This window comes from Pyrus communis, chromosome 5 (assembly GCF_041283825.1).
Source record: "Pyrus communis isolate YQ-2024b chromosome 5, ASM4128382v1, whole genome shotgun sequence".
NCBI classification, from domain to species: Eukaryota; Viridiplantae; Streptophyta; class Magnoliopsida; order Rosales; family Rosaceae; genus Pyrus; species Pyrus communis.
The window spans coordinates 34,222,077-34,236,876 of record NC_142569.1 but is presented as its reverse complement, the minus strand read 5'-3'; the positions used below and the strand labels follow the sequence as shown (position 1 = coordinate 34,236,876).

Sequence of the window (14,800 nt, the reverse complement as noted above, 5' to 3'; positions counted from 1 at the left end):
ATTCCGATGCTTCTTGCCATCCATCTCCTCTTTCTTTTTTGTTTCGACGCCAACTCTGCTGCAATGAGACAAAGTGTGCTTCGTCATTCCAACATTACAGAAATATAATAGCTTTGATTAGTTCTAACATGTACCATATTTTCAGGCTTCAACTAAACAAATGAAACATGGTCTATATTTCTTTATGCATTTGTGGGTTATTGTTTTTGACAAATTAAGCTCATCAAAGTAATTGAAATTTCGCAGTAGCATACACAAGAAAAAATTTACCTGCCATACAATTACAAGAAAGAAAATAATTGACGTCGAAGTTGAAGAGGATTCAGTTTTCCTTGTCGTTGATGGAAATTAATCTATTTTGAATAAAATCCAAAAAAATTCGCATATTATTGAGATTTATGAGTTCAAAATAATTGTAACGACCCGTTCCCAATTTTACGATTTTTTATAATTTTAATAAGTGAATTTACGAAGATGCCCTTCGAGGTAAATGCGTTGACTTTTGTTGACTGCTGTGTCATGTCATATACTACTCATTTTCTTGGCGTATCCTCGTAGTACTCGTCGCTACGGACGTGTGGGCGCAAGCAGAATATAATTTGGAGTTATAACGAAGATTCTACGAACCTTTAAACGTCGAGGGCATTTTGGTAATTCGTCATTTGAAACACGTGGTATTTTGGTCTGACCATTGAATGAGTGCGCCACCCCCACTTTTCTGGAACACTCTCTCTCTTTCTTTTTCTTCTTCTTCCGTAGCTCTTCTCTCTAACTCTCTAACTCTCTTTGTCTCTCTCTTTCTCCTGTGAAACAAATCACCATCATCGCCAAAAATTTCAGCTTGTTGAACATCAAAACCACCATTATCTACATGTCTTCACCACCATAAACCCAGTTTTGAGTTTGTTTGTTAGACTATGTGTGAATGACAATGAGATAACAACTAGGTTTCTTGAATTAGACATAAACTCATGATGTGAGTTGTGTGGTTGAAGGAATCTGAGATCCTTGATATAATAGGAGTTGTGGAGTTTAATTATTGTGCAGCCAATCTAACGGGAGTACTTATGAAGTATTTACTGAGAGATAAGAATCATGATGGGACTTGAACTTGTTATGAGGATAGAGTTTATCACCACTACTAATAATTACTACGAAAATTCAATAGTAATATCTAGAAAAATATGAAATCCAACGGTCTAGAAACCACTTATTTAACGGTTTCGATTACTCAGGCCGATATTGTAAAATCGGGTCCAAACAGATTCCTACAATTATCTGGTACAAGTAGGAATTCATTGGTTTCGCCAATTTGGCAATGATATAAGTAATTCGAAGTTTCTGAATCCGATTCAATGGGGGATACTTCAGGATTCTTCTTGACCGAAAAGAGAGCACACAGTGCAACCCTCATCCACTTTCTTTCATTCTTCATATATATATATATATATATATCATTCACTATCTACCAGTCAAGAAAGGAACAAAATCTCAAGAAAAATCTACACTTGTTAAAAAGTCTGGTGGGTAATGAATGCCCACAGTACATTGGCAGAAGTTTTCAGCATTGGTAGAAGTTTTCAATGCCCATGCAAAGTAAAATTGAATTTGTAAATGCATGGAGGTTGTATTGTCAAAGATGTGTGCTTGGAGTTGCTCTATAAATAGAGCACTCCGTATGCTTTCAATAGAGGCAAAAAAAGAAAGAGAGGAAGAGGAGATGAGAGAATACATAGAGTTATCTTTGTACTCCTATTATTCCAAATTATAATGAAAGCACCACTGCTGCCCGAGGACGTACTCCAGTCACACTGACTGTAGAGGAACCTCGTAATTTTTGTGTCTTGTTTTATTTATTCCACTGCACACACACCGTCAATTTTACAACAACACTTATTTAATGGATAGTCAACAAAAAGAAACAAAATCTCAAGAAAAATCTACACTTATTTAATGGATGGATGGATGCTCTTGACAGAACTATGTACATGATACAAATATACTGACATAATAGCGCCTCCTGTCAATAAAATAAAAACATGTGGACAAAGACACTGACACTTTATTTTATTGACACGGAACAATACTGTGATAATATAAGTGTGCCATATATGTAGGTCTTTCTCATTCTTGTGACTCGATTTTATGCTTGAGATAATTTTCTATCTACATAGAATGCATAAATTAAGATCATATAAGTTATTTCAAAAGCACTATTCTCATTTGTTACTGAATTTATCAAAAATCTATATTGTCATCGTCATTCATATCAGTCTAGCTTAAGAAATTCTTTATTTAATATAAGTGAACACAATTATTGTTAGACCAAACACTAATTGTGATCTTGACAACTTTTTTTTAAGTAATCTTCGGTGTGAATGTAAGCAAATGAAACTTTGTAATCTACAAATGTAAACAGCTAATCAAATTGTCTGCCATGCCTTGAAAGTTTGACCTAATATACTGTTTAAAGAGATGCAGATACAAGTTCGAATCCCGATCCCGTAACTTAAACTGGGTTATTGCTTTTCAGATGAGATAAGGTTTGTTTGACTTTCTTATGTTCTTTTCTTAACCTGTGATGTTGCTTGATCTGTTTTGCACCTTTTAGGTTTGCTTTTAGAAGGGTTAGGTTTCATATCTCCCTCCCTTTTTTTTTCCATGTACCATTATTGTTTTCATTTCCAGAAGAGTAAGGTTTTATGTCCCCTTTCTTGTTCATGTATTTTTTTTTCTTTTTGTTTCCTTGTACTATGAGGGGTTAGGTTTATATTCCCCTTTCTTCTTTTTTCTTTATCAATCAAATTTCCCTCGTACCATCGAGGTTTCCAAAAATTAAAAAAGAAAAAGAAAAAAAAAAGAACCCAAGTGAATCAGGTCGGCATGGTTTCAAACCTTCACAAGGAAGAAGACACCGCAACAAAACCCCACAACTAAGGGAAATAGCCTCCCACAAAAGTTGACAAAATTGATCTAATGAAAAAAAGACAAAAGGCTTTACAAGTTGTAACATGCATGCTTGCCCTAGTACTTGAGAATCAGATGATCAACATGTCTTGTACTATACCAATTTTAATTACCATGCCTTGCTTGCTCCGAATGATAACACTTGGCAGATAATCGGCAGAGGGTCAAAGTTTGTACGAGATCTTCCACATCCTCCTTAAACACTAGACGAAGACCACATTGATGCAGTCCTAAGCCTGGGCTATTGGACCCAAAAGTTGCCCTGACTAGATTGCATTGATTCAGCGAACCAGAAAATTTAGCACGTGGTGCATACGTAAACCAAGTGAAGTTGCATGCATGCAACCACAAGGCTTTGTTTGTATGCTCTAAACCATGGAGTCTGACATTAGGAAGATTGGTGTCCAGATAACAATAAAGCGCACGACTAAATTCTGAATCCGGAGTGTCAAGAATGACGGTTGGATGTTCGTGGATCGAGGCATAAGCACACGCAGCAATACCCATCCAGTTAGCATCATCGAACAAATTTGGAGGTAGTTGTATCTGTGCAGAACCGCCTTTATTCAAATGCACGAACCACTTGGGAATTTCAATTCCAGGGAACCTACATGTACACTGAGCCACAGACCAGTCCTGTAAATCACAGTTACATATGTGAGATTTATATGATAGTGGGAGAGAGAGAGAGAGAGAGAGAGAGAGAGAGAGAGAGAGAGAGACCTGATTCCTGTAATGGCTCAAGATCAACTGAAACAGCTCTCTTTCATGCTGCGAGGAACTGAATTGTCTACTGAGTTCTCTATCAATTTTAAGACCTTGCCATCTTACCAAAGTTAGCCAATCTTCAACCATTTTTTTATTATACTTTTCAAAGAGGGTGTCAGAGCTGCGCAATATGCACTGGATGATTGTCTGTACAAATCCTTTTAAATCTTGCCGGTAAAAAACACGGTACCCGCACACTTGAACCTCAACGGCAGAGTTGTCAATTCTGAAAAAAGTGCTACTTGAACTTGATCGAGTGAACCATTCCGGCAACTGTGCCTTTGGTATGTAAATAATCCAAAGTTGACTTTTATCACATATAAAATTGGTCGAGCATAGGGACAACTCTATATGAAAATTGCCCGAATTTACTTGACAAGAAACTTTATAACCCCCTTTTACTTTATGCCAGTCCAGTACTGAAATTGACACACATAGAGCAACTCCCATCCATTTCTTATTTTTGTAGAGAGTTTTAGGCAGCTGGGTTGAAACGGAGGACCCGACTTTAGGATTGAACCAAGCTGGGCTTCCACTTAAACCAAATTGATAAAATTGACCCATATGGTTTAGTCCCTGCTGGAAAATGCAGAAATGATTAACTAATGTGTATTTGTGTGTATGTGTGCGTGCGCAAGATGCGATAGAGAGAGAGAGAGAGAGAGAGAGAGAGAGAGAGAGAGAGAGAGAGAGAGACCTCCAGGTATCTTGGAAGAAGTGACTCAATATTCCTCCTTAAAAGAATTGTCGAACCCTTTTCGGCAGATGTAAAATTCTCCCTGCAACCAGTTATAACAAATGGGAAGAAAAAAAAACAAAGGATTACTTTATACATACAGAATCACATAATGATCAAGAAGATTCTAGACGCAACATAGTTCTGGTCAGAATATCATACCATTCCAAAATGTTATCCACCAAATTAAACCACCCATATTCAAGTTCTCTATCCTTAATAACCTCAATTGGATTGCAGTTATCTTGAGACGGGATTTGATGTCGAAAACCTTCATGATCATCCTGCATAGGTTTTTGGATAAACCCTGCAACATCTTGCTCGTACACTAGACGAATACCACATTTTTGGACCTTCATGGATGGGTTGTCTGTCTCAAATGAAGCCCACATTGCACCTGATTTATTTAACATCTTCCGAAATCCCAGACAAGGTACATAAAACACAGCACAGACATTAGAACTAGATTTAACTAAGTTGCGGTAGTTTTCGGTGTCAAAGACTAATGGCTCCACTGTGAATTCACTAGTTCCGAATTTGCATCGATAGAAATAATTAGAAGGTTCTGAACTCGGTCCAATGTGAGAAACAGCAGGATCTCCTTTGACTGAGAAAACAGCACACAATGCAACCCCAATCCATTTTTTATCTTCATCCAAATCTGGAGGTAGAGGGATTGCTATGGATTCTCTGGTAGCAGTATCAGTGTACCACTCTGGAATTTCAGTACAAGTAGAAACAGATTGAAAGGGCGATGCCGTAAAATCCAACCCCTGAAACGTAAAACAGAAAACGATTAAAAGTTACAAAAGATAGATGACCAGTGTCTGTGCAAGTTGTCGCGTGTCATACTGAGAGATAGAAATAACCCTATAAAAGAAGAGAGAGAGGGAGAGAGAGAGAGAGAGAGAGAGAGAGACCTCAAGGTCTTTTTGACGCACTTGATCTGGTACTGAAAACTCATCGACTGCTTTCCATTCTGGATGCTCAACAGATGATTTGAGACAACTGACAGTTGTAGTTTTCATTCTCCCTATAGTTGTTGAAGTCCACGAAGTTAAATCCTTGATGTTTCTCGAGGAAGGAAAAAGTTGTTGATTCTGAGAGGGAATGAGGCGACTGATCGTAGTCATTCCCGTGTCCTTGGAAGTCCATATTTTGAATTGACTTTTGAAATCAATCAGTGCAATGCAATCATCCGCATTCACTTGTCGAACACTTAAAGGAAGCCTCTTAGGCAGCGATTGAAGCTTACTACAATGGCTCACGTTCAGAGATTTAAGATTGCAGAGTTGAGAGATACCTTCTGGTAAGGAAACAAAATTATTACCACTTAAATTTAAGATTTCTAAGGAGCATAAGCTGCCAAGATCATCCGGAACTTCTCCCCCTGTCAGATTGCAATCACTCAAGTTTAGCTTTGTTAAGGAAGTTAAACCTGAGAATGAAGTAGGCAACAACAAACTCAACGGAGCTTGGACCTTTTTACCCCACCACCAACAATTAAAGAGTGAATGCCATGATTTTGGAGGAAGATCCTTACATCCTTGCAAGGAAAGAAACTGTAGATTCTTCATATCTAGAATGAATGATGATTCTCGTATTGCAGTTCCACTTATATCAAGCCTCTCCAGACATTCCACAGAACTCAGATTTGCGGGCATCTCGTCAAGCTCTGAGCAACCTGATAGATTCAGAGATTTCAGAGACGTCAGATACTGAATGGTACTTGGAAGATGCAAAAGGTTTTTGCAGTCTTGTAAGTTCAACAAAGTAAGGCCAGGCAAAAACTCAATAGACGTAGGTAATTCCTCAATAGCAGTTCCATCTAAACGAAGCTCCAACAGGTTTCCCATATATCCTTCAATTTCAGGAAACTTCTTGAGTCTCGAACAGGCAGAAAGAATAAAAACCTCAAGAGATTCCAAACTAATGGAAGGTGGAAGGCTCTCAACGCGTTTGCAGTTTCTCATATTCAACAAAATAAGTTTTTTGAGAACTCCAACGGAGGGGTGAACCTCGACCAATCTTGTACAATCTTGAAGCACTAGCGTCTCAATATTTGGAGCCTCACTGAAGTTTGGGGTCTTGATCAAGTATTTGGAACCACTCAAATCAATAAACTGTAGCATTCTCCAACTCTGATATAATTTAAAGAATAATTAGTCAAATGATATGAAACAAATAAAATGGGTTGATATATTAACAATTATAATAGAAAGCTTACTTGATTTCCCCTCCATAGTTCTTTAATAAAGCTCGAATGCATGATGAGTTCAACAAGTTTATTTGATTGAAAGTTCGATGGAAAAGAACTTAAAGGACATCCATGCCATTCCAAAAGCTGTAACTCATTTGAAAGAAATTTGACACACCCAGAAAATTTCACATTACTAATTCTGAGCAATCTTAGCTTGGGCATCTTTGGGAAGGGATCAACATTCCAGAAAACCTCCTCTTCTTTTGGGAAATTCAAGAATATACCTTCAACCGCAATCGTTCCCTAATGAAGAAGAAGAAAGAATTAGTTGCAGGACATACTGTAAAATATTACGAAGATGATAGTAAGTTCTAACAATCTTGGAACCTATATTTATACTAACATTTTACCTCATCATTTACAAGCATATGGATGATATCTTTGGGAAGCCACAACCTGCTACGTTTGCCCGGCTCTTCACTGCATTCTCGACGAACAATCTCCCAGCCTAATTCTTGTATCAAATCATGCATCCACAACTTTCTTCCGAACAGAGTTAGTAGAGATTTTTCCATGAGAACTGCTATATCAATGTCTGGACGATAGCCGCAATTACTTTCCAGTATTCTTATTACGTGATCTTTATCCTCCCCTTTAAAGAAACATGCAATGTCCAAAAACACTGTCTTTTCTATGTCATGTAATGCATCAAAACTAACTTTAAGCACATCAGTAATTCTTCTGTCAGGATTTTCTCTTAGTCTGTCCAAAGCACTTGACCATACTTCTATGCTTCTACCAAAGAGAAATGAACCCAAAACTTCAATAGCTAATGGGAGGCCATTAGCATATTCTACAACATTCTTTGAAAGCTCGAGAAAGTCTTCTCCGATCTGGTCTTTCTTGAATGCTTTCCGACCAAAGAGCTGAAGAGCTTCATCATCAGTTAATGGCTTAACCTTATACATTTTATCCACTCCATATGTGCGTAGTAAATGCTCATCCCTTGATGTTATTATGATCCTACTCCCTGAACCAAACCAACTACGACCACACAATGCTTCCAGTTGTTCTAATTGATCGACATCATCAAGAATGATAAGAACCATTCTAGTACGTAGTCTCTGTCTCATCTTTCTCATCCCCATATGGATATTATGGACATCTACATTACTCTCAAACAGGATATCTGAAAGAAGTTGCTTTTGTAAATGGACTAGACCTTGTTTCTCAGTTACCTCTCTAACATTGGCAAGAAAGCTGTAAGCTTCAAACTGAGAACGTATCTTATCAAAGACTACTTCTGCAATGGTCGTCTTACCCATGCCCCCCATCCCCCAAATCCCTAACACACTTACATTGCTCAACCCCGTATCTAAGCAAGAAAGCACTTCTTTTACGCGAGAATCCATCCCAATTAAATCTGTATGTATACTTGAGATTGTTTGATTTACTTTAGTGAAAATATATCTCACAATATCTTCAATAATTTTGGATTCATATCTGCAAAAAGTAACACTGATAAGTAACCACCTCATGGTATGTTAATCAGCAGCAATCAAAGTGATAAAATGGAATGTTTTATATTGTATGTTTTTCCATGAGTAAATTTGGTAAAACTCCCAAGCCGAATTTTCTTTTTTTAAAACGCCCTATACCATAATTTCAAAAGCATACAATCTGTAGCCTAAAAAAATCATTTTAATGTGATCGAACTATGCCTTTGTTTTAGGCTTTTTTCCTGTAGGAAACATTAATATTTTTCGAACCACAGGCTTAGATTTGTTTTTCAGTCCTTTTAAATTTTGTTTCTTTAATTATTTTGAAGTGATCAGACAGCTGGCTTAACTAGGAAAAAGATATTAAAAGCAGCTTACCCATCTTGCAAATGCCATCCAGAGAGATTGGCTACTTGAAGAAGAGCTGTTCTCCACCTTTGCAACTTATCTATATTTTCTTTAAAGGCTTCTTCATGCTTGGAGAAGGCTGTCCCGAAATACCCTGTTTGTTTTCGTACCTCGGATGGATCCACGTCATAGAAAACGGGGAGTATTGTCTGCCCCATCACTTTCATGCATTCAACTGCCTTTGCAAGTTGATCCAAGCACCGTGCTGAATTGGCGTAATTTCTTGAAAGAATGACAAGTACAAACCTGGATTCTTCAATTCCTTTCAAGACTGTTGGGGAGATGGCTTTTCCCCTCTCAAGTTCTTCACCATCTCTAAACGTCAATATTCCCTTCCGGTTCAAAGCAGCATATAGATGATCCGTAAAGTTTCTGCGTGTGTCTTCGCCTCTGAAACTGAGGAAAACATCGTATGTCCATCGAGAGGTTAGAGAAGAGAAAGAACAAGAAGGAATATCATTTTGGGTGGTCATTGCAGGACTAGGGCAGGGTGTAAAGGTCTGTTTTATGAAAAATATCAATCCAAATGGTGTATGCAAAATCTGACAATCGGAAGAACACAAGCATCTGTTTAGCACTTTCAAGGCTAGTTCCGTGTTAGGCTTAAAACTGCATTATTTGGGGCAATAGCCGAAGCACAATCCACGTGAAATATGCTAGTACGAAAGTTGAGGTAAAAAAAAAAAAAAGTTGTGGTCGAAGTTTTACGAAAGCGATGGTCTGACTACTGATTGAGGAGGAGGAATCAACACTAAAAAGCATCAGAATGAGGTTCTAGGAAATGTGGTGGGAAAAACATTTAGCTTTAGCTGCTTTAATAAAAATCATCAACATTAACATTACTTTTCAAAATGCGGCAGCTACTTTTTTCATGAGCTTTCACATAACTGTAGCAATGTATCACTAATAAAAAACTTCAGAGCTAGTCCCTTTAATCTGTTCGGTGGGTCTAAAAACCTACCAACCATGTTTTTCTTTTCTTCACTACTAATCCCATGTTATGACCCGTCTTTAAATTTACGGTTTTAATAAATTTAAAATGAGAACTTACAAAAATGCCTCTCGAGGCGAAATCATTGACTTTTATTGACCCTCGTATCATGAGACATATAACTCGTTTTGTCAGCGTATTCTTATAGTACTCGTTGCTACAAACGCGTAGGCGTGAGCGGAATTAAATTTAGAACTAAAATGAAGATTTTAAGAAATTCGAATCATCGGGACATTTTGCTAATTGTAGCATCTCGGGAGATATTTTTCTATTTCGTCTTTTCTTGTCTTGTTTGGTGAACCGATGGGGCCCACCTTTGCTTTTTGGTCTCCTAGTCCTCTCTCTTTTCCCTTTCCTTTCTCTCTTGCCCCATGAACCGTCTCTCTCCCTTAACTCACAACTTTCTCTTCTCTCATCTCTCTCTCATCTGTCCTTCTCTATGTGAATCACCCTCCGCGTGGGCACAACACAAACAAACAACAACAATGATAGCGCCACCTCTATCACCATGAATCCAAAAACGATGGAAACCCCCCAAACCCTTTCCTCCATCATCAAGTAGAAAACATAATACTTGAGCATCTGACAAGAATAATAAGTTTCTGAAAAAAATTGCTAAACATTCTTACAAATTCAATTGTTAAATGTTACACTGCGAACCAAGATAAAGATAAAGTATATAGTTCGTGTGAAATCCCATCCCTAGATTTCACTGTTTAAAATTTCGTATTCGTAGTTTCGACGCATTATATTTTTTTTGATAAGTAAAAGGACGAAATTGCCCCTATTGTATTAAACAGAATTCCTCACGGACGTATTTAATCCTTTCAAGATTTTCGATATTTCTTTACATATTCGGATAGTGCGTCTTGATACGAATGCGTGAGTGCAAACATAATGTAATTTGGAGTTAAAACGAAGAAGTTATAAACGAGCAAAGAAAAAGACGAAATGGTCATTTGACCATTATCTGAAAGGCTCCAAATTTGTTGAAGCAAAGATCAGTGAAGCCACTTGTGTGGCTATGATGGAAAGGAAATGAGAGAAAATGATGGGTGCAGACCAATGAGAAGGGAGAGCAAGGAGGGAAATGAGGAAAATGAGGGAAGGGAGAACCGGTCGACCGGGTTCTTTCCCTTCGACCCGTGTCCCGACTTGGTTCCCTTCAAAATTTTCGATTGTTTTTCTTTGATTTTTCTGGCGAATTGCACTGAACCACCACCTATAAATGGATCCCTAACCTCCTTGCTCCCATTTTCACCAAAATTTCCAGAGTTTGTTGCCTCGGTTTCACGAGAATTGCACCGATGGCATCACGGGGTTCACGGCGACGATCCACCATATTTGAAGGTGATTCCTTTCACCACCACCACCACCATTAGCCTTCTCTTGAGCCCAGGAACAAACCCCAAACAAGTTTGTAGGCAGTGGAGTAGCAGAGAAGACGAATCGAAGTTCACCCATTTTTGGGTTTTCGGCGGATCGAGGTGATTTGAGGTGTTTCTCGGCCGAATCAGACTTCGGACCAGGTATGAAAGTTGTTCCTCTCATTGAGATCTACATGCCAAAAAAAATTGGTAATTTTTAAAGTTAGTCGGAAAATTAGGTTTCCGCTCGTCGAAAACCGCCATCTGCGGCAGCATGTGGCCAATGGGCCGACGGTGCCTCTTTAAGTTAAATTCGATATCCTAATTTTAGATTTGATATCTATTTGATGTGATTTGATTGTTTGAACCTCGTTTCATTAGGGTCCACCACTTGATTACTGTAGCGAATGACGATCCGACCATTGAATCGTCACCAAATCTTAATGCGTTATAGCATATAATATTTGAGGACATTAGAAATTGACAGATTGGGAATCTGATGTATGAATTTTCCCAAATTGAATTTCCAAGTTTGTAAAACCAAACACTGACCGCCATTTGAATTGGTGATTGGCAGAGATCCGATTGTTGGATCACGTTTAAATTTTAGTATGTTGTTCTATGAGCATAATGAGGACCTTAGGAAGTTATGGATCCAAAATCCGGTGTGTGGATCTTCCGGATAGTACTACGGGAGACTAAGTGAAGTCTAATGGGCCTACATTGGTTAGTGAGTGACTTTAATATATGTGATATGGTTATTATCTTGGTTTTGTATTTAATGTCTTTTGTGGATATCACTTGATTTTATAAAATGTAATTTGATTGTGTATTATAAACATTTATGAAATGTGATTTGACGTGCATAATTGAAATGTGGTTTGATTTGTATGATTGATATAGTGTGATTAAATATGAGGGCTAGTAGTGGATCGTTAACCCATTGTCATGGGTTTTGTTGCTTCAAAGCTCGTTTCATATCCCATTTCATTGTTTCATTTCTCACTTTGTTGATCCGTTCTAAATTTAGTACTTGTGCTTTGTTCAGTTCATTGAGCTTTTGTAAATTGAGTAACTTGATTCATGTCTTCTTTCTTTGAGCTGTTGTTATGTTCCTTGGACTTCCGCTCGGTCTCATTGAGTGATTCGGAACTAGGTTCCGCTAAGGTTCCATTAAGTGGTTCAGTTCCCTGCTCCGTCTGGATTTCGTTGAGTGGTTCGGAATCCCTTGTGTTTCGCGATTCCATTGAGTGGTCCGGAATCATATCCTGGCTTGGATTTCATTGAGTGGTTTGATATCCATTGTACTCTGCGATTCCGTTAAGTGGTCCGGAATCGTATTCACTCGAATTTCGTTGAGAGGTCCAGAATCCCTTCCGGAATCGTATCTTGGTTTAGATTCAGTTAAGTGGGCTGGAATCCCACTTGGTATTTTGGTTCCGTTGAGTGGTCCGGAACCCAATGTTGTTAGATTTCGTTGAGTGGTCTGAAATCCCATTATTCAGAGATGTAGGCTTCGGCCGAATTATGCCGTTCTAGCCCTGCACTTTGGTGCATTGTATATGTTATTGATTGATATGATTGTGGAATAGTGTTCAGAAGCATGTGTGTGAATGGTATACATGTGTGAATGGCAAGATAACAACTGTTGTTTGGCTTATGGTTGATGTGTAGTGTGGTACTTTAAGTTTATTGCTAGAAGTATTTTACGAAAGGTTTAGAGTTTAACAAATGGTGAACTATGAATGGCTTGATCCCTTTTTAGGATACATAGGCAGTCTAACGAAGAGGTTAGATGTAGCCATAAAGTATACGAAAATTTCTATGCAATTCGAATCTTGAGCTCTGCTTTGTACATATTTCGGAGGCGGGTTAGGTTAGAGATATGGATACTTGATGGCGTCATGTGCGCCTTACGCGATTCTGTAACGACCTGTCCCTAAAAATTATGATTTTTATAATTTAAAAATGTGAATTTACGAAATTGCCCTTCAAGGCAAATACGTTGACTTATGTTGACCACCTTGTATCCTCATAGTATTCGTCGCTATGGACATGTGGGCGCAAACGGAACGCAATTTGGAGTTATAACGAAAGAGTTATTAACGAACAAAATCGAGGACAAAATGGTCAATTAATCATTTTCTAGAAGGCTCCAGATTTTTGGAGCAAAATCTGGGAAGCCACGAGTGTGGCCTAGATTGAAAGAAAGGAGAGGGAAATGAAGTACGAGAGAAGGAGGGGAACCGGCCATGTTCCCCTTGACTCGCGTGATGACTAGATTTCCTTGGGGTTTCTCAATGGCTTTCAGTCTAATTTTTCGGCTTTCTTCAACCTTCCATCACCATGAAACCTCACCACAAAACCCCAGCACCTAATTCTAACCAAACCTGACAAATTTTAGCCTCGATGTGGTAAGAAAACTCACCTACGGGTTCGGATGGGTCTCGTCCTCTAATCACCATTTGTGAAAATTATTTCTATTGATCTCTACCACCATTAGACTCTCCTTGAACCCAGGAATAAACCCCAACCAACCATAGAGGTGGCGGAGTACTGGAGAAGTTGAATCGAAGGCACCCATTTCTAGGGTGTCCAGCGGGGTCAAGAGAAATTAAGGCTTTTCCCGGTCGAATTGGCCTTAGTCACAGGCGCGTTGGCGGGAATGATCACATTTTCAATCATTCGAGCATCTTTCGGGCAATGGAAAACTAGAGATAGAATCGAGGCACATGATCCCGGCGTCAAGGCACTTCGGCTTAGTTATCTTTGAGTCTTCTCAGTAAAGGTATCATTTCTTTGTTCGTACCTTTTCATAATAATTCTTTTCCTATTATTCTTGAGTAGTTGTATTCTCTGAACACGATTTTGTTTTGGTTTAATCCGTTCTAATTACATATTTTAAATGGTCAGCATGCTTTTAATGACTTTGTCACTCTCAAGTGTCGGCCAGTACGTGCCTACTCTGATATTAAGGGATATCGAGATTAGGGAGTGTCAGATTCCCTCTGCTCTCGAAATCGTGTAGCCCAGAGCCTTCGCTCAGGCCACACAACTCAACTCCTAGCTTGGAATGGGCAAGCCTTGAATAAGGCCACTCTAGACCCGAACAACTAACGTTGAACCAATGTTCCAACACTTCAATGCCACCACTTGGGTTACAAGCTTGCGTTACTAATCTTGGCGATTATTCATCCTTCTGCTGGTATTATGAAGAGCAATTTTGTACTTCATTTTGCCTATGTGGGACTGTTTAACTAGCTTAAATTTATTTATTTATTATAGAAAATTTTTATTATTTTTAAGAGGAAGGGTAGGGTTCAAAACTATTATAATAATTTGGACGAAGGGAAGTTTCGAACCGGTGATGCATAGATAAAAACCAAATACCCTACCCACTAAAATATTCAACCACATGCTACTGCATTCAATTTATGAGTATGCATCAAAGGTCTCTTTGTAAGCTCAACTTTTGGGCACTGTGCATGTTCAGATAAGCAATTGAATCACCATGTTCAGGCATACAAACAGATTTCTAGCTGCTCCACAAGTACTTCTTGGCCTTCAATATTTTGTTTTTCAACATAAAGATGGGAAGTAAAGTTCACAAGGACATGCATTGACTTGAATCATGATTGAATGGAACTGGTGATGCATATCTGTGTCTCATTCGGAGGAGAGACTCGTGTAACCAGAGAGGCAAATATATACTAAACAGTTGATACACTATTTGAACACATATCATTAATTAGATCGAGAATGCCACTAAGACTGTAATGGTTGCAAGAGAGAATCTCTCCTCAATCCGACATCAAATTATAATAAGATTGAACTCGGAACACTACTCTGATATGTCATGTGGTA

General features: G+C 38.4%; 1 protein-coding gene across 1 annotated transcript; it reads right to left on the bottom strand.

The window, feature by feature from the left end:
* Window positions 1–2,853: 2,853 nt before the first annotated feature.
* LOC137727053 (TMV resistance protein N) lies at window positions 2,854–9,203 on the bottom strand. Its single transcript, XM_068465995.2, has 8 exons — window positions 8,549–9,203; window positions 7,082–8,174; window positions 6,699–6,974; window positions 5,392–6,612; window positions 4,634–5,244; window positions 4,433–4,514; window positions 3,691–4,311; window positions 2,854–3,603 (listed from the first exon to the last, which is right to left on the bottom strand). Exons 1-8 carry the CDS (start codon window positions 9,049–9,051, stop codon window positions 3,073–3,075), a joined length of 4,938 nt encoding a protein of 1,645 aa, XP_068322096.2. The 5' UTR covers window positions 9,052–9,203; the 3' UTR covers window positions 2,854–3,072.
* Window positions 9,204–14,800: the final 5,597 nt, after the last annotated feature.